At 38.7% G+C, this 20,558-nt stretch overlaps 1 protein-coding gene across 3 annotated transcripts in view; it reads right to left on the reverse strand.

The window, feature by feature from the left end:
* Window positions 1–20,558, reverse strand: part of ACSS3 (acyl-CoA synthetase short chain family member 3) — a 191,668-nt gene that overhangs the window by 35,104 nt on the left and 136,006 nt on the right. For all 3 annotated transcript variants that reach the window (XM_044941895.2, XM_025284397.3, XM_025284394.3), the window contains 4 exons: window positions 20,447–20,542; window positions 17,660–17,723; window positions 3,726–3,807; window positions 1,248–1,370 (listed from right to left, as the gene is read on the reverse strand). In XM_044941895.2, the coding sequence (XP_044797830.1) occupies window positions 1,248–1,370; window positions 3,726–3,807; window positions 17,660–17,723; window positions 20,447–20,542 (365 nt within the window). The remainder of the gene's footprint in view (window positions 1–1,247; window positions 1,371–3,725; window positions 3,808–17,659; window positions 17,724–20,446; window positions 20,543–20,558) is intronic.

The following is a 20,558-nucleotide window of genomic DNA, read 5'->3' on the forward strand; positions in this document are numbered from 1 at the left end:
AAGGAGATCCAACCAGTCCATTTTGTAGGAGATCAGCCCTGGGATTTCTTTGGAAGGAATGGTGCTAAAGCTGAAGCTCCAATACTTTGGCCACCTCATGCAAAGAGTTGACTCATTGGAAAAGACTCTGATGCTGGGAGGGATTGGGGGCAGGAGGAGAAGGGGACAACAGAGGATGAGATGGGTGGATGGCATCACTGACTCGATGGACATGAGTCTGAGTGAACTCCGGGAGTTGGTGATGGACAGGGAGGCCTGGTGTGCTGCGATTCATGGGGTCGCAAAGAGTCGGACATGACTGAGCGACTGATCTGATCTGATCTGATCTGGGTAGTAGCCTGCACCAAGCTCCTCCGTCCATGGGATATTCAAGGCAAGAATATTGGAGTGGGTTGCCATTTCCTTCTAGAAAGAATCCTCCCAACCCAGGGATCGAACCCAGGTCTCTCACATTGTAGACAGACGCTTTCCCGTCTGAGCCACCAGGGATGGTGGCTCATAGTATTACACAGTAAGGGCTTCCCAGGTAGCTCAGCAGTAAAGAATCCACTTTCAATTCAGGAGAGACACAGGAGTCATGGGTCTGATCCCTGGGTCAGGAAGATCCCCTAGAGAAGAGAACAGCAACCCACTCCAGTATTGTTGCCTGGAGAATCCCATGGACAGATGAGCCTGTGGGCTACAGTCCATGGGGTTGCAAAGGGTCAGAGACGACTGAGCAACTTAGCACAAGCATTACACAATAAAAAGGAGCATTTTACTCTATTTTAAGGTAAATAAAAAAGAAAAAGAGAGAATATTTTAAAACACTCTTCTGGAGACTTGGTATAATTTACATTGGAAGAAAATTCTCAGGATTTAAGAATACAATAATATGTTTAAATATCACACCAAGTAAAGACTATATACAAACCTGGTTATCAAACAAGAGCAAATCAAGATGCTAGAAGCAATCAAGTAACAAAGATCGAGGTGCAAATGTATACAGACTCTCCCATAAATTACAAATATATGTAAGTGCTTAAAATTCCTCTCTATTATGCAGGCAGAAATCAGAGGAATATGGAGAACAGGAAAATCTACAGGAGAGAAAGGAAGGTGAGGGAAATACCTGAGTGACCACCAAGCCTATGCTTCAAAGGAAGGGCCTGTTCATTTTTCAGGTCGAATGACAACCTCAGTATTGACTTTAACTTAGATTTGTCCCTAAATACTATCTAGAATAAAAGACCAATATTCATCAATACCTCCTCAAGGGCACCTGCAGAAATCCTGTGACCTGCAACATTTATCACGTCATCAACTCGAGACATAACATAAACGTAGCCTTCTTCATCCATGTACCCAGCATCCATGGTGTCATAGTATCCCTGAAAATAAAGAATAAAGAATGTCTAATTAGCATCTAGTATTAGGTAATGTAATTATTTTTAATCTTGGTAAAATATAAAATAGGATGAAAATAGGTTTGCATTTGGCTTTCGCACAACTAGCCTATTGAATTCCATTACTTCTGGTTTTGAAAGCTTACTATTAATAGAATCTCTTTGCTCCCTTGACATCCAAGAATAAATTAAAGTATTCTTACATATGTTGAAGCTAAGCATTTGGACTGAAAGTTTCAAAGCTTACGAACCCAATTTCTTCTTTTAATGGAGAAGTAATAGCTCAATATTTCCAGTATGCTTTGGTATTGTAAAAGTAGTTCTTTGATAGATTTCTTGTGTTGATTTCTAAAGGTGTTAAAGCTCTCTATTAATAATTACAAAATAGACCACTAATTTGTTAACATAGATTTGGATTGGACTTGAGCTTCAGTGAAATTATAGTTAAATAGTAAGTATAAAACTTAATTTTCTGTCAACTCAGTAGCAGTACAGTTTCACTGGTCCACATGCCACAACAGAATGAAAAATCAAGTAGAATAAGAATTAGAAAGAAAGAAATATTCCTCCCCCTAATGCTTCAGAATTGCGTTAATACCTGTATTATGAGCTTGGGCTTCCAGATAAATCCAGGCAAGTCACTATTTGTGCTTCTTAATCTTCCTAACAACTCAGTATGTTAATCTATTAAATAGGGTAATGGACCATGCCTTATAAGGCTATGAGTAGCATAAATGAGACGGAGCATATGAAGAGGGAAGACTGACGCACATCATAAATCCTCAATAATTGGCGACTCTTACAGCAAGTACTACAAGAAAGGCCATATAGAATACAGTTAAGAACATGGGCCCTGGAGCCAGAAATTACGGGTCCAAAAGTCAGCTCTGTTCCTCTAAACAGTGTGCAAGTTACTCACCCCTCCTGAGCTGTTCAGCTGACAGGGCTGAGGTAACAAGACAGAGCATAGGTTCACTATATCTAGTTTAATCATAAACTACGGTCCATGGGGCTTTGAAGGAGCTTTCCATTTTGTTAAAGGTGCTCATGTTGAAAACCACACGTGCATATCCTGTGTCACTGTCAGGCTGTAATTAATCACATCAGTCCTCTGATGATTTGACTGGGGCCCATCGGGCATATAGATGGGGCTTATTGGCATCAATTCTAGACAAATCTTCCCAGCCACAGTCCCTTGGGGCATGTTTAACCTTGGCTACTGAGGTCATTTAACCCTGAGATGTCTTTCTCAAGCAAGCTATTTTAATTCTTGTCCTTTGTCTAGTTGATTAGATTAGGTTTCCTTCACTCACAAATAATAAGGATAGAATGCTAAGTACTTAGACTCACCTTTGTTTTTTAACGCAATTCTAATCATTCACTCTTTTTTTACCCAGTGCATAATGAGGACCAGGTATTTCTCTAAGGGAAAGAAATAGAGGTGAAAAGACAGCAGCAAGATGAGAGCGGGGCCCTTTTGCGTATTATCAATTACATACTATTATAAACATAAACCACAGAGTAACAGGAAAATGATAAAACAGAATGCCAAAAGATACTTTTTGTTATCCAAAGCACTACAGTTGGATGTTGAGTATACTGTCTTTATCCTGTATTTGTATTTCAAAATAAAGAACTCAGAGGGCACTCAAGAATGAATGCCAATAATAGGCAAAGGGATTAAAAAAATACAATTTCTGGCAAGCAGAACAAATGTTCCTCAAATTTTGCTCATACAGAGGAGTTGTGCACATGTGCTAAGTTGCTTCAGTCGTGTTCGACTCTTTGCAACCCGAGGGACTGTAGCCCGCTAGGCCCCTCTGTCCATGAGATTCTCCAGGCAAGAATCCTGGAGTGGGTTGCCATTCGTCTTCCAAGGGATTTCCCCAAGCCACAGATCAAACCCGTGTCTCTTATGTCTCCCATACTGGCAAGTGGGTTCTTTACCATTAATAAGGTTCTAAAGACAACTGTCCAGTTCTGATCAAGTGTTCTCACTCTGTGAGGAGAAATCCAATGCAAGAAATCATATAGAAAGTCTCCAAAAGTTTTAGTTTAGCAAAACCTTTCCTAAAATGAAAGGCTGTTAACTTTCAGAAAAAAATAAGAGAAACTGAGATATTTCTATGTCGAGAAACTGATAAAAAAATATTAAAATGACTTATTTAGACATTTGAGCTTTGGGCATTCTTTCCCTCTGAGGTCTGGAAACTGGTCCAGATAACCTTTAAGGGTAGCTTTGTGATCCATGATTCTAAAAGTAAGCTGCTCAATGTAACAGGCGAGAACTACAGAGAAGTATGTAAGTTGAGTTTAAAAAAAGAATAATAAAATTCTTACAGGAAATTTTTCAAAGTATAAATGCTTGAATGCCTCTTGATTCTTCCAGAGTCCTGAAAAAGCTCCAGGTGGTAATGGCAACCTTATATAAAAACAGAGCATGGGAATTAGGATGAAAGTGGTAATAAAGACAGATTGATTAGAAGTAATCATTTTCCGCCATGATGAGTAAGAACAATTCAAGTCCCACATTGAATTGTAACCCCTAAACCTGATAGATAGATCATGTCTAATTGAGGGTGAAGCAGCTGACCAAGACATAGCAAATTCACGGAGGGGTAACTGTAGTTTCTGAGAAGGGCACCAAAGGCACACCATCTTGGCATTCAGATAGTGATTAGCATCAATCATTGTTTTGGTAAGAAGGATAACATCTGCAAAAAGGAACCAGAAATGCATCATTATATTACTTTTTAAGGGAAATTTCCTTCCACCATAGGCAAATAAATCAAAAATTTTTTTGACGTATCAAGGTACTAACTGCCACCTTTGCCAGTCTCGTTTCGTTGTGCAGTGAGATGATCCAATGAAACATCCCATGCATAGTCTTATCTTCACAATCAATGTGCCTCCCCACTCTTCCGTCTCCTGTTCTTCCTTTTCATGACAATCCAGACCTATGTTATTTCTCACCCCTATGAACTCATGAATACATGTGAGCATATATAAAATAGAAGATAGCATATATCTGTTCTTTGTAATCAATTTCCTCTTCAATTTCCTTCTTTTTTTCCATAGTATTAAACAGGGATTATACATAAGAATCTGCCAGCAATGTGGGAGACCACAGTTTGATTCCTGGGTTGGGAAGATCCCTTGTGGCTCACATGGTAAAGAATCTGCCTGCAACGCGGGAGACCCGGGTTCGATCCCTGGGTTGGGAAATCCCCTGAAGGAAGGCATGGCAACCCACTCCAGTATTCTTGCCTGGAGAATCCCCATGGACAGAGAAGCCAGTCCATGGAGTCGCAAAGAGCCAGACACGATTGAGCAATTAAGCACACACATATGACAAGGGCTCACCTCTATCTGCATGCGTGTGTGCTCAGTCATGTCTGATTCTTTGTGACCCTGTGGGCTTAGCCCGCCAGGCTCCTCTGTCCATGGAGTTTTCCAGGCAAGAATACTGGAGTGGGCTGCCATTTCCCACTCCACAGGATCTTCCAGATCCAGGGATCAAAACTGTGTCTCTTGTGCCTCGTGCATTGGCAGGCGGATTTTTTTTTACTACCGCACCACCTGCGAAGCCCATATCTAGCTATCTATCTTTACATGAATAAATAAGTAAATTCTCATATCAGTTCCCTGTAGGAAGTATCACCTAACAAAAATAACCACTCAGTGTATTTTCTGGACACAGAAACTTTTGAGATGCTTTATAGTTTGTAAATTTAGATACTGTAAATTTAAAGATTTTCAAAACCCTACCCCCTGGTACTCACAAAAGACACCAAGTGAAGCAGTGATTTCACAGTGCTGATGTGGGAAAATGGAAAGTGAGGCAGACACGGTGACTGCCAACATGAGGCAACATCACCCACTTCCAACCCCTGTACTAGAATTCTGAGACACTGAATTGTATTCTCACATTCTGTCAGGAGAAAATGCTGTCCCCAGTGGGATCAGCCACCCAGCTAGGATCATCCTTTTCTACCATGTCTAGCCTGCCCACAGCTCTTCCCTTGCTAAGTCTCCTTTTTGTACTATTTTAAGATGGAGGAAAACTGTGACCCCAGTGTTTCTGGACCTCGTATCATTTCATAAAACACATGGGAAAGCATTTTATAACCTGAGAAATTAAAAACCACAGAGATGCTGCTGTGTTGTTACTGCTGTTACCATTACTGTTCATCGCTAATTTGCAGGAAGGCAGCAAGCTGAAGCATACAATCCCTTCAGGTCCTTTAACTGACTTTTCTATGTTAGGCTGTACTGGAGACAGCAGAGCTGGGGGGGGGGGGGGGCGGTCTGAGGTACATTTGAACGGACACGTTGGGTAGAGGGGGAGCAGTTTTTACTTAGTTCCACCTGATACAGAGATACACAGAACTGCTGATCCAAATTCTTAAACACATAACGTTGCCCATACGAAGAGCAATGAGTACAGAAGGACATGCTGTTCAAGTGTCTCATCCATTGTATCTACCCCAAATGTAAGATTTCCAACATCCATGCACTGCCTCTTCCCAGTAAATAGAGACTTCTGAGTGTCTGCAATAATAATCCAAATGAGTTGGTACTTCATGTACAGAATGTGAGCTGCGTTTCCTCAGTTCAGTTCAGTAGCTCAGTCATGTCCAATTCTTTGCGACCCCATGGACTGCAGCACACCAGGCTTCCCTGTCCACCAACTCCTGGAGCTTACTCAAACTCTCATCCATTAAGTTGGGGTCGCCATCCAACGATCTCATCCTCTGTCGTCCCCTTCTCCTCCCACCTTCAATCTTTCCCAGCATCAGGGTCTTTTCCAACGAGTCAGTTCTTGGCATCAGGTGGCCAAAGTATTGGAGTTTCAGCTTCAGCATCAGTCCTTCCAGTGAATATTCTGGACTGATGTCCTTTAGGATGGACTGCATTTCCTACTGGCCTAGAATATACCTAGTCCAGCGTGTGCACACAGGACCAAGAGTTTAGCATTTTCTGGTAAGAGTGTTTCTGGAGAGAAAAGGAAATCTTACACTTCCCAGAAGTTGATTAAGTTTGCAATCTCTATTCTTAAAAGAAGACATCCTGATGATCTGTTTTCTCTTACTTCCTGAAAAAGTTTGATACTAGCAATTAGTAACATACAGATTGTATGTGTTAGTCACTCAGATGTGTCTGACTCTGCAACCCCATGGACTGTGGCCTGCCAGGGTACTCTGTCCACGGAATTCTCCAGGCAAGAATACTGGAGTGGGTTGCCATTCCCTGCTTACAGGGTATCTTCCTGACCTAGAGATCCAACCTGGGTCTCCTGCATAGCAGGCAGATTCTTTACCATGTGAGCCACCAGAGAAGCCTAACAGATAGATTATATTCTTATAATTAATTAACGTCTAGAGGGTTACAAGTACAGATAGCAATTTCTTCAGAAAAATTAAGCTTTAAGGATACTTGCTTTCTCAGCCACTGCACAAAACTTTAAATATCTTCACAAATTTTCTGAAGAATAGGGACAGCAGGAATTTTTACATTATCTGTGAGAAAGGTTTGCCTAAGTTTGTATACACCTATAGACCCTGGGAATTAAGTATAACACAGCAAGAGTATGATCCATGGAGAGGAGTACAGAATATTAAGGAGAAATACAACGTCAAATATGAGTCTTCAAGAGGGACCAAGAAAAAGAAAAAAAAAAAAAAAAAGACCATGAAGAAAAAGAAGAAAATCAGAGTTGTATGAGAACCAGGAGACACTAGAATGTGAAGAGCCTCCCATGCAGAGTTTTAGTAATACTGCGTGTTCAACAAGGTCAAGTGAAGGGCAAATTATTTTCCAAGTGGATTCAACAGAGGTCATGCAACTCAGTGACCAAGATATTGTGAATTACCCTCAGGATCGCCATTTCTGCAGAGGGGAGCTGAAATGGCTGCAGTGATCAGAGAGTAATCAGGAAAGTGCAGACGGTAAGGTTAGACTATACTTTTTAAAAGTTTGTGGGTGACCAGAAGGAGAGAAGCAAATCGGGGTTTAATGAAGAGACAGGCGGATTTAAGATGTGAAATACTTAAGCAGAAGTAGCCAGTGGAGAGAGGGTGGAGATTTGAGAGTTAAAGAAGAAAACACCAGAAGAATTCTTTGATCATTTAATTAATTTATTCATTCATGCACATTAACTCATGCATTTGTTTTCTGCATTCCATCGCGTATTTGTGGAGTGTCCGGCATTCCTCAGTCACTGTGTTAGACATGAATGGTAAATATATATAAACTCTTTTCCAAGATGAACAGAGATTCTGGCATATTGTATATTACAGGAAATTTAGTACTTTTTTAGAAGGCAATGGCACCCCACTCCAGTACTCTTGCCTGGAAAATCCCATGGACAGAGAAGCCTGGTAGGCTACAATCCATGGGGTCGCGAAGAGTCGGACACAACTGAGCGACTTCACTTTCACTTTTCACTTTCAAGCACTGGAGAAGGAAATGGCAACCCACTCCAGTTTCTTGCCTGGAGAATCCCAGGGATGGTGGAGCCTGGTGGGCTGCCATCTCTGGGGTCGCACAGAGTCGGACACGACTGAAGTGACTTAGCAGTAGAATACATGTAGGGAGAAAGACTGTAAAGAATGATGTCTAATCCATTAAATTAATGACATAACATCAAAACATCTTGAATGTTTATATTCAAGAAAATTTGTCAGGCAAGTTTTACAGCAGATGGTTAAACTCTATACTATCAGGAACTCTTGGACGGGAAGTTTTTTCATCACCAGCCAAGGTATGGATCTGTGGCAAATGGCATATGTGTCTGGTCCTGAGTTATTTTTGAGATGCCCCTAGGAAACTTCTTTATTATCCCCAAATCTAACTGAGGAACAGGCAGGAAAGCAAGATATGAAGTTGCAGTTGATAATTAGTAGGATAAAGCAAGAGAATGCTACCGATTCTTCACTAATAAAGTCTGGTGAATTGAAAAATTCAAATGTTAATCGACTATTGAAAAGAGACTCTAAAGAAGGAACCTTGGAAGGTAACACTTAACGGTCCTAATGCAAAGCAAGAAAGAAGAGGGAGTTCCAGAACTGGAAGTATCAGTGATTCTGCACATGAATATGTATAAAATATGTTATAAGAGAAGCAATAGTCTCCAGAAAAAAAGGTGTATATGAACTAGAGCAGAATTGTTTTCTGCAGTATTCAAAAGTAACATTTTTCTTGTTGCTAACCTAATGCTTATTCTATATTAAATGCAGGTTTTACTTAGAAAAAGAATATTTTTTTTCTGTAGTTACAATAACATAAAAATTCACTGGAAAGGTAGACGGAAGGAAATTTTCTGAAAATACTAAGAAACATGCTGGTTAATGCCTTGTTGTTTGCAAGTTCAGTCACTAAGTCCTAACTCTTTGTGACCCCATGGACTGTAGTACCCCAGCTTCTCTGTCCTTCACTATCTCTCAGAGTTTGCTCAAACTCATGTCCATTCAATCATTTCACCCTTTGTCGCCCCCTTCTCTTTCTGCCCTCAATCTTTCCCAGCATCAGAGTCGTTTCCAATGAGTCGGCTCTTCACATCAGGCGGCCAAGTATTGGAGCTTCAGCTTCAGCATCAGTCCATTCAATAAATATTTAGGGTTGATTTCCTTTAAGATGGGCTTCGCTTGTGACTCAGCTGGTAAAGAATCCACCTTCAATGTGGAGACCTGGGTTCAATCCCTGGGTTGGGAAGATCCTCCAGAGAAGGGTTGGGAAGATCCTCCAGAGAAGGGAAAGGCTATCCATTCCAGTATTCTGGCCTGGAGAATTTCATGGACTGTATAGTCCATGGGGTTGCAAAAAGTCAGACTTGACTGAGCAACATTCACTTTCCTTTAGGATTGACTGGTTTGATCTCCTTGCTATCCAAGGGACTCTCAAGAGTCTTCTCCAGCACCACAATTCAAAAGCATCAATTATGTGGTGTTCAGCCTTCTTTATGGTCCAACTCTCACATCTGCACATGATTACTGGAAAAACCACAGCTGGGACGATATAGACCCTTGTCAGCAAAGTGATCACTCTGTTCCTAAATACACTGCCTAGATTTGTCACAGCTTTTCTTCTAAGGAGGAAGATTCTTTTCTTTTCCTGGCTGCAATCACCATCCTCAGTGATTTTGGAGCCCAAGAAATAAAATCTGTCACTGTTTCCTCTTCTCCTGTTCTATTTGCCATGAAGTGATGGGACTGAATGCCATGATCTTTGTTTTTTGAATGCTGAGTTTTAAGCCAGCTTTTTCACTGTCCTCTTTAACCCTCATCAAGAGGCTCTTAGTTCCTTAGAGTGGTGTCATTGGTATCATCTGCATAGCTGAGGTTGTTGCTGTTTCTCCTGGAAATATTGATTCCAGGTTGTGATTCATCCAGTCCAATATTTCACATGATGTACTCTACATATAAGTTAAATAAGCAGGGTGACAATATACAGCTTTGATGTACTCCTTTTCCAATTTGGAATAAGTCTGTTGTTCCATGTCCAGTTCTAACTGTTGCTTCTTGACCACATACATACCAGGCACATAAGGTGGTCTGGAATTCCCACCTCTTTAAGATTTTCCACAGTTCGTTATCATCCACAGTCAAACACTTTAGTCAATGAAGCAAAAGTAGATATTTTTCTGGAGTTCCCTTGTTTTTTCTATGATCCAGCAGATGTTGGCACTTTGATCTCTGGTTCCTCTGCCTTTTCTAAATCCAGTTGTTATATCAGGAAGCTCTCAGTTCACATACTGTTGACACAGCTTGAAGGATTTTGAGCATTACCTTGCTAGCATATGAAATGAGCACAAGTGTATGGTAGTTTGAGCATTCTTTGGCATTGCCCTTCTTTGGGATTGGAATGAAAACTGACCGTTTCCAGTCCTGTGGCCACTGCTGAGTTTTCCAAATTTGCTGGCATATTTATGGCTGCACTTTAACAGCATCATCTTTTAGGATTTGAAATAGCTCAGCTGGAATTCCATCATCTCTACTTTGTTCATAATAATGCTTCCTAAGGCCCACTTGACTTTATACTCCAGAATGTCTGACTCTAGGTGAGTGATCACACCATCGTGTTTATCTGGGTCATTAAGACCTTTTTTGTACAGTTCTTTGCATTCTTGCCACCTCTTCCTAATATCTTCTGTTTCTGTTAGGTTCTTTGCCTCTTCTGTCCTTGATTGTGCCCATCTTTGCATGAAATGTTCCCATGCAATCTCTAATTTTCTCAAAGAGCTCTCTAGTCTTTCCCATTCTATTGCTTTCCTCTATTTTTTGCATTGTTCACTTAAGAAGGCTTTTTTTCTCTTCCTACTATTCTCTGGAACTCTATATTCAGTTGGGTATATCTTTCCCCTTTGCCTTTTATTTCTCTTTTCTCAGCTATTTGTAAGGCCTCTTCATACAACCACTTTGCCTTCTTGTATTTCTTTTTCTTTGGGATGGTTTTGGTCACAGTCTTCTGCACAATGTTATGAATCTCCATCCATAGTGTTTCAGGCACTCTGTCTACCAGATCTAAGGCATTGATTATCATCCTTCAAATATAACGTCAAATGCTACCAGCCTGTGATATCTTCCCTAAGTCTTCCCAGAGTGAAAAGGAGAGTTCTGTTACAACCCATCCAATTGCGAATGTGGAGTTCCTCTTAAAGAATATTTTTTCCAAGTGTTAGTCGCTCAACCTGCCAGGTTCCTCTGTCCATGGAATTCTCCAGGCAAGAATACTGGAGTGGGTTGCCATTCCCTTCTCCAGGGGATCTTTCTGACCCAGGGATCAAACACGGGACCCTTGCATTGCAGGCAGATTCTTCACCATCTGAGCCACCAGGGAAGCCCATTCTTCCCAAGGAAATCCTTAAATAGCTAATAAAGGAAGAGAAGATCCATCACTGTAGAAGGTAAACATCCCTGACCAATCTGAAAAATAAAATTCCTAGGTCCCTCCAATCCCACACAAAGGATGGTCTATATTCAATACTCTGTCAGGAATGCCCGTTTGTATCAGAAATAAATTGAAGACAAAACTCCTGTTACCTAGAGAATTCTAGAGTCATATCCCAACTTTGCACTCTCAGAATTTCCTGTGAGGTCTTTAGGCTATACTGGAGATTTTCCTATGAAGCTATTTTTCATCTCCCCAGAAGTGACTTCAGTCAGTTCAGTTGCTCAGTCATGTCCGACTCTTTGTGACCCCATGAATCGCAGCACACCAGGCCTCCCTGTCCATCACCAACTCCTGGACTTCACGCAAACTCACATCCATTGAGTTGGTGATGCCATCCAGCCATCTTATCCTCTGTCGTCCCCTTCTCCTCCTGCCCCCAATCCATCCCAGCAACAGGGTCTTTTCCAATGAGTCAACTCTTCGCATGAGGTGGCCAAAGTACTGGAGCTTCAGCTTTAGCACCATTCCTTCCAAAGAAATCCCAGGGCTGATCTCCTACAAAATGGACTGGCTGGATCTCCTTGCAGTCCAAGGGACTCTCAAGAGTCTTCTCCAACACCACAGTTCAAAAGCATCAATTCTTCGGCGCTCAGCCTTCTTCACAGTCCAACTCTCACATCCATACATGACCACAGGAAAAACCATAGCCTTGACTAAACGGACCTTTGTTGGCAAAGTAATGTCTCTGCTTTAGAATATGCTATCTAGGTTGGTCATAACTTTTCTTCCAAGGAGTAAGCGTCTTTTAATTTCATGGCTGCAATCACCATCTGCAGTGATTTTGGAGCCCAGAAAAATGAAGTCTGACACTGTTTCCACTGTTTCCCCATCTATTTCCCATGAAGTGATGGGACCAGATGCCATGATCTTTGTTTTCTGAATGTTGAGCTTTAAGCCAAATTTTTCACTCTCTTCTTTCACTTTCATTAAGAGCCTTTTTAGTTCCTCTTCACTTTCTGCCATAAGGGTGGTGTCATCTGCATATCTGAGGTTATTGATATTTCTCCCAGCAATCTTGATTTCAGCTTGTGCTTCTTCCAGCCCAGTGTTTCTCATGATGTACTCTGCATATGAGTTAAATGAGCAGGGTGACAATATACAGCCTTGATGGACTCCTTTTCCTATTTGGAACCAGTCTGTTGTTCCATGTCCAGTTCTAACTGTTGCTTCCTGACCTGCATATAGGTTTCTCAAGAGGCAGGTCAGGTGGTCTGGTATTCCCATCTCTTTCAGAATTTTCCACAGTTTATTGTGATCCACACAGTCAAAGGCTTTGGCATAGTCAAGAAAGCAGAAATAGATGTTTTTCTGGAACTCTCTTGCTTTCGCGATGATCCAGTGGATGTTGGCAATTTGATGTCTGGTTCCTCTGCCTTTTCTAAAACCAGCTTGAACACCTGGAAGTTCACGGTTCACATATTGCTGAAGCCTGGCTTGGAGAATTTTGAGCATTACTTTACTAGCGTGTGAGATGAGTGCAATTGTGCGGTAGTTTGAGCATTCTTTGGCATTGCCTTTCTTTGGGATTGGAATGAAAACTGACCTTTTCAGGTCAGTTTTTTTTCAGGTCTTTATTGACATTAGTAGGCCACAATTTCTTTCTCTCTGGGTTGACAAACAACTGGGTAAGAAATGTGAGTTCTGGCTGCATGACTACTAATGATGCTTAGATTTTAATGATGTTTTAGATAAAAAATTAGATAATATATGTCCCACTGCCGAACTCACAGTGTTGTTTTAAGCCTAATAAAAAGATCATACTACAATCTGCATAGGAGATGCAGGAAGGAATGGGATAACAACTCCATGCCACCCCTGGTTTAGTCACAGGATACACTGATGAACAAAAGCTATCCTGATCTTCTCCTGAGACAGCAGCCCAGTGAGTGACCAAGTCACTCTTGCCAAACTGTAAAGATGCAAACAGACATCATTAAGGACCGTGTTCAATATCTGGAGGCTGAGAAACCGGCAGGCATCAGAGTAAGAGCTCCCCAGAGGAGGCCATCTAACTCCCTTGCACCCCATTACTGCCTGCAGGGCACAGGCCAGCGGGACACACAGCAGGAGGCAGACAAGCTGTGCTTCCGAGAGCTACAACCGTGTCTGGTCAAAGAAAAATGCGTGTCCACGAGTCAGGAAGAGCCAGAGACCTATGGCTTTAATAAGAGTGAGCGCTGTGGCACTGGGGAAAGCAACTGCAGTTGAACTTTTCGTTCATGCCCTGCATGGTATTGCCTGGAAATTACTGACTCACAGTTTTATTTCTGTACTTTGGAGCTCTGGATGCAATTACAGAAAAACCTTCTAAAATTCATGAACATTCTGTATTCATAGCAATTCAGATATCATAACTTACCCACAAAATTAACTGCCTGGAGTAAGTTTCAAAATCAAAAGAATTTTCTACCTCCATGCAGGCATGTCATTTTCTCTTCTTGTAGAAAGATAAATTCTTTGAAAGCAAGAAATCTACAAGAACTGTAAGATTCATGTTTATTACATCATAGGATCTACAGGAGTTTAGGAATCACTAAAATGTCTACCTTCTCGTTAGGGATCCTCAAGAGAAAAGCAGAGATTTTTAGAAAGCCTTAACAAAGGAAGTTAAAAGAGCAAAAGTGGATCAAGAGGTTTTTTTTTTCAAAATTACCACATATTATTATTTCTGATTTGGGGATGAGTCATCGTAACATGATAAAATGAATCATATAATGGTGCTAAGCATAGCTTAGCACCTTGTAAAACTTGGACATATGATTATAGCTTCAGATTTTAAAGAAACTGCCAGAGAAAGATAATTTCAAATATCATTTACACTCGACATAACAGATTTTATAGTGCAACAAGAAGCTACAGCTGTATTTACAAAAAGCAAACAAATTTGGGATTAAAACAGTGAGACATAATATATATTTTTTTTACTGAATTACTTTAATGTAGTTTGAGCCCCATACACTTCAAATATTCCATGTGGATTTTTCTTTCTATTCTTTCTAATCACTACAAGTATAATTAGTGAACATGAACAGCGTTACAGAATCTTGTTCTTTTAAAGAATATTCCTCTTAATTATTATATAAGTACTAATGAAAAGTGTAAGTAGGAATAATAGAGAAGAATGACACCTAACTCTGACTGGCAGTCACCCCCCACAATGGCTTTTAAAGCCAGATCAGTTTTAAGTCCCTCATGGACTGAGTCATTCTTATTATTGGTGGCCTTACTTTATATCCATGCAAAGATAATAAAACATAGCAATACACCATACAAACTAGAACATTTTCTGAAAAAGGAAAGGTTATATTTTTGCTTTTGAAATCATACAACAAGTAGACACACCTACAGTTTACCATTCATTATTATTTCTTAACAATCACTGTACACATTCAGCAATGATGGGAAGAAAATACAACCTGCATGTTTGCAAATAAAATGAAACATTTATGAAGACTATATTGACAATGAAGTTGTTATGATGTTAAATGTTATAAATTTTTAATTTCTCAATACAGTTGAGAAATACAATGTATTGAGTCAATACATTTCTTAAAGATTAGAAGCTCAGATATTTTGTGAACCTTAAATATCATATACAATCCTTAACCAAAAACCTTTTGAAAGTGAAAGTGTGAGTCACTTCAGTCCTGTCTTTGCAGCCCCATTGCCTGTAGCCCACTAGGTTCCTCTGTTCACAGAATTCTCTGGGCAAGAATACTGGAGTGGGTTGCCATTCCCTTCCCCAGGGGATTTTCCCGACCCAGGGACTGAACCCAGGTGTCCTGCATTGCAGGCAGATTCTTTACCATCTGAGCCACAAGGGAAGCCCACTGCCACCAGGCGGTTCTGTGGACCCAGGTAGCTACTTTAGAATATGGTTTACCTAGAAAATTATTCTCTTCTCAGACTACACAGTTTTTTTAAGCCACGGTAATGTTTTTAAGTAAAGAAGGTGTGCTTTTCCCTTAATTCAATTAAACATATATCTATTGTGTGCTCTTAAAAAGCATTCATTGGCCATTTTCCATTCTGGATGAATGATATGTCCCCTCAAGGCACACAGAATAGCTCTAGATGAATACACACAAGTCTTGATAGACATTAAATATGAAATACCCTATGCATACTGCAAACAACTATTGGGATGCATGAATAATTTTCAGGTCAATGAGTCAGAATGGAATGGCTACTGCAGATGAGAGTTTCAAAATGAAATCCTTTCTATCACAGGTAAAAATGAGTTCCTGAAATAAGGTTTCAAGAGTCTGAGATTTAAAAAAAAAGGAGAGATCTTGGTAGTAACTGTTTTTGGGGTGTTTTTTTTTCATTATTTCTACCTTACTTTTTGAAAATAATTATATATATATATATAGAATATAATTTTATATATATACATATAAAATATTTACAAACACCTAGTTTCACTATTAACCTAAAGGAGGAATCCAAGTCCACTGCATGTCATAATATTCTGTATCATCAAATAATTTATAATGAAATCTCAGAATCCCGAATCTGTACAATAAAATTCCCTGTTTATGAACAGAGAGGGGGGAAAAATCATTCTGAATTGGAGACAATCTAAAGCACTGAATATTTTAAGACAATAGTTGTGTCACTTTCAAGTACTTGAAGTAACACTAATGGGTATGAGAAAAATAAAGTGTAGTTTATTTGCTTTATTACTTTGGAATGGTTGTGGGGTGAAGCCACCAGTGATTAGAGTCACAGGATGCATGAGGGATTAAAACTGCATTGGCATCAAACGCTGCCTCTGGGATCTTGCAAGCACTGCTTATGAAACAGATGACTCACTTGGAGTTAGGGGGATATAAAAATGTAAGCTGCTGGAGTGCTTTTAAAAATTCTCACAAACCATGTACTTCCCTAAGCGAGCTAGACGTTCACCCACAATTTTGTTCAGATTTATTATTTAGCAAGCCCTCCCCTTGTCCCCAACACATTTCCCCTTTCAATTTCAATCAACTGAAAGATTTCAATCAATTCTGTTAATATGGATTCCTATTCAGAAAAAATATGAATGCAAATGGCATATTCAGAATTAATTTTCCATTTGCCAACACATGTCTTAACATTTAAATTAAAATAGTGATAAAGCATTTTTGTGTTTACTGATTACAATAGGAATCTGAGAAGAACTGTATCATAAGGTCATCTCCTCTATAGATTTTTGTAAGGTTACAGCATCTCTCCCTGAGAAAAAACACATGCTTTTAAAAATTACTACCTATCATTTAGTCTTTAAAGAATTTAAAATGTTCATTAACCTGAGAAAAATTTTATACCAATCTGAGAATGCCAAGTAATAAGAGTTCTTTTAAATAAATAGAAAATAAAACTTAAAAACACACATGCAATGTTCTTTACTTATAACAGCTCATTCTGGCAAGTTCTACTATTTAACACATGTCAGTAAAGATGCCAACATCGTGCTAATCAGAGGCACTAAAGCTACCTGTATCAGTTATTAAAATGTCACATACTGTGTGTCTCTAACTTAACTTCCATTTCAGCTACTCCAAGCTTAATAATTTCAAAGTATTGATTCAACCAAAGTAAATTTGAATATTTTTATGATAAATTCTAACACTTTATCTGTCAAATGAACAATGATGAAAACTGTTAGCAAGGAACTGTGGTACCTGAAGAGTCAGGAATTACATGTCATGCTACTATTTGACCCATGCTACTAATTACACATTTAGAAATTTATTCAGTACCGTTGTAATGATCAGAAAAGAAAAGACAACACAGAAAGGATATTCAATACAGCATTATTTATAATCATAATATTCAAAAAAGACTAAGAGCCCTAGAAAGGGATAAACATTTTTAAGAGGTAGATAAAATTTAAAATGCTGTGAGATAGCATTAAGTAAAAACAGGAATACATGAGAATAAACTAATTTCAATAATCTAAAATCCTTGTCAAAAAAAGTCATGTATATTTATATATTACAAAATTAACACTGTATTACTGAAGGGTTACAGTATAAAAACTATATACTTCTTTATATTTTTGGTATTCATATTAATTTTATCATCTGTGCATTACTCATATAATCAGAAACATTTTTTAAAAGATGCAAGATTTATCTTTTTAAAAATCGTATCTAAATTGGTTCCACTTTATGGGGCTTCCATGTTTAAATTACAAGACCAGGCAATGAGTATTCTCAAACAATACACAAGCTTCTTCTGCAACCTCTTCACTAGTAATACCATTGCAACCACTCTACTTTTTCTTAATCTTATATATCAATTCTTGCTGTTTTAAATAATAGATGGCAAATGTTGCTTACTTTACCACGATGTTTCCTAAACACCGAGCCTTCAGTTTTTGCATGTTGTCATCCAAAATCATAACTGCAAAGTAAAATATAGATAAATAAAAACAAATAACCTTAAAGCATGAAAGTTTTCATATTTAATCTCCCAACTCTAGCTTAAAAAAGGCATCCTTTAACTCCTGTGAGGTCACGAACATATATAAATAAGCTAAAATGTCTCACAGAAATTTAAAGTGTACATGTCTTTGATTTTTAATTAGATAATTCATTTTCTTCAGAGCCTTCCTTAAATAAGGACACAGTATTTTAAACACACTGGTAATATTAAAATCTATGTTTATACCCATTTGGTTTTAAGAAACCAAAGCTTGCACCCATAGAGGTAACCTAGTACAAACTAGAAATAAGAACATATCATTATGTTTTAAGCTTTAATAGATCCTTTTTGTGGCTTCATCCATCCAAGTTATGCTACTCAAAAAAGCGATCAGAAAAGAAGAGCATTACTTCTAGAAAAAGTTAGTCGCTCCCATCTCTGTGTTCCCAGAGCACTATTCTATTCTGACAGTTATTAGCGGTGTCAGTATCTGTCTCTCCCTAGATGTGAGCTCATTAAAGGTGAGGCCATGATGCATGATAATTCATCTTTGTTTCCCCAAATCTCAGCACAGTGGCCAATTTACTATGTGCCCAGAACATATTCATATTCTATTACCCCTCCAATTTCTCTATCTAAAAACTGGAAATAATTCCCTTCTCATAGTGTTGTACAGTAATCACTTGAAAAGAAAACTCAGTGACAATCTTGCATAATGTACTAATTGAATGGGAGATTAAGTATTATATTACATTGCATATTTTTTACACAAAATGGTGTTTTTTCCTTTCCCAAAAGGATATGGCTTTTTTCATTATAATATTAAATGTTACATTATACTTTTGAATCTCTGAATATCCACAAAATCTAAAAATCATGAGTCATAAAGTCTTTATTTCCTTCGTTATACTTTAGTTCTAGTGCTAAGCTGTGCTGTCTGTAAGCCAATGACTTTCAGACAATGAGAAATGTCTGTACTGAAATTCCATGAGGCCTCAAAGCTTTAACTCTTTCTTATAACTGGATATAAAAATGGTACTGAAACGCTGAAAGGGAAATGGAGTCAACATCTCCGACAGTCATCAGCCCCTAAAAATGGCCCAACACAAAAGCATTTTTTCTGATAAAAGGAGTAGAGATGACAGAACTGTTCAAAGGGAGGATTTCACTGAAGTTGGGTTCACCCTTCCATGCCTGGAGAAGTCACTGACTTCACAAAGTATCTATTCTTACACACACACACACACACACAAAATTTGTGTCTTTTTATAAATATATCTGCTAGGCTAAACCAAATAATCCTTAACCAGTCATTGTCCTAGAAAGAACATATAATATTTTTATATTAGAGAAGTAAAAGACAAATCTCTAAACTTTGTAATTTTCATACAAATACAAACTGCATGCAGGAACTATTCTCTTTCCAGATGCTGGGTTTAAGCTAAATGTGTGACCTTATGTAAATAGCATAACTTCTGTATCTCATTTTTCTTGTCTGTAAAATGAATGTGTACATCTAAAACAAGTCAGTCCCTCTGGCTTCTCTGAAATATTAATGACCCTACTAGCTAAGACTTGGTTCAGTTTTCCTACCAGCAGGCATTATGCCAGTGCTTCATTGTCTTCCATCACAAAAAACAACCCTACGAAGCATAGAGAATTATTATTTCTGTTTAGAAATAAGGAAATTGAATGTTTGACTTGTACAATAAAGCATAACTTACACACGTCACTTTATATAACATATACAACTAAGAGGTGAAATCCAGAGGAAATTATTGAACTATTATAATCACTACTGATGACTTTAAAAAACTTAGATGGAAAAGACAGTGTATCTCATTGTCACATACTGCCAACAAGGATGAAACCATTTTTTCTTTTTAGAATCTTTACTCTTCATATTCATCTTCTAGCCAACAAGTTTTAAAAACTTTATTATCACCCCTAAAATAAAGATAATATATATAATGGGAACAACTGCAGCTTTTAATCCAGAAACAAACAAACAAAATAAAACACAATGGTCTGCACTGTCTTCAGGACCTAACCAGCTGAATTACTTTAGTAAAGTTATTTAGTCTCTCTGTGCACCAGCTAACTTATTGCTAAAATGGGAATATCACTAAATTAAATGAACTCATGATTAATTGAAATAATGTATGCAAAGTACTCAGCACCTAGCATATATTCCATAGGAATTAATCTCTCACATAGGTCCTTGTACGCATGCTAAGTCGCTTCAGTCGTGTCCGACTCTTTGCGACCAGGTGGACTATAGCCCACCAGGCTCCTCTGTTCAAGGGAGTCTCTAGGCAAGAACACTGGAGTGCGTTGCCATGCCCTCCTCCAGGGAATCTTCCCAACCCAGGGATTGGACCCGTGTTTCTTAGGTCTCCTGCACTGGCAGGGGGTTCTTTACCACTAATGCCACCTGGGAAGCCCATAGGTCCTTAACTTGCCTTATATTCTGACAGTCATTTACAACATGCCCTTAAGAAGTCTACAATATTACTTCTGATAAAATTGGCTAATAACAAAAGTTATCACAAAAAGTTAGATGTTTTTAATACAAGGCATTAACTCAATCAAATACTTATTAAGCACCTACTATGTTTCAATCAATATGATTCACACTAAATACAGAAAAATACCAAATTTATTAATATTAAATATTTCAAGTAATCAAGGTAATTTCTCACCATTGTATCCTGGAACACTTTTTCCTGCTTGCCCTGGAGGAGGTGTTTTAGAATTACCTAATCCAATGCAAGATGCTGTAATTGGGGATCCAGTCTCTGGAGAAACAAGTAA

This window comes from Bubalus bubalis, chromosome 4, assembly GCF_019923935.1.
Source record: "Bubalus bubalis isolate 160015118507 breed Murrah chromosome 4, NDDB_SH_1, whole genome shotgun sequence".
Lineage (NCBI taxonomy): Eukaryota > Metazoa > Chordata > Mammalia > Artiodactyla > Bovidae > Bubalus > Bubalus bubalis.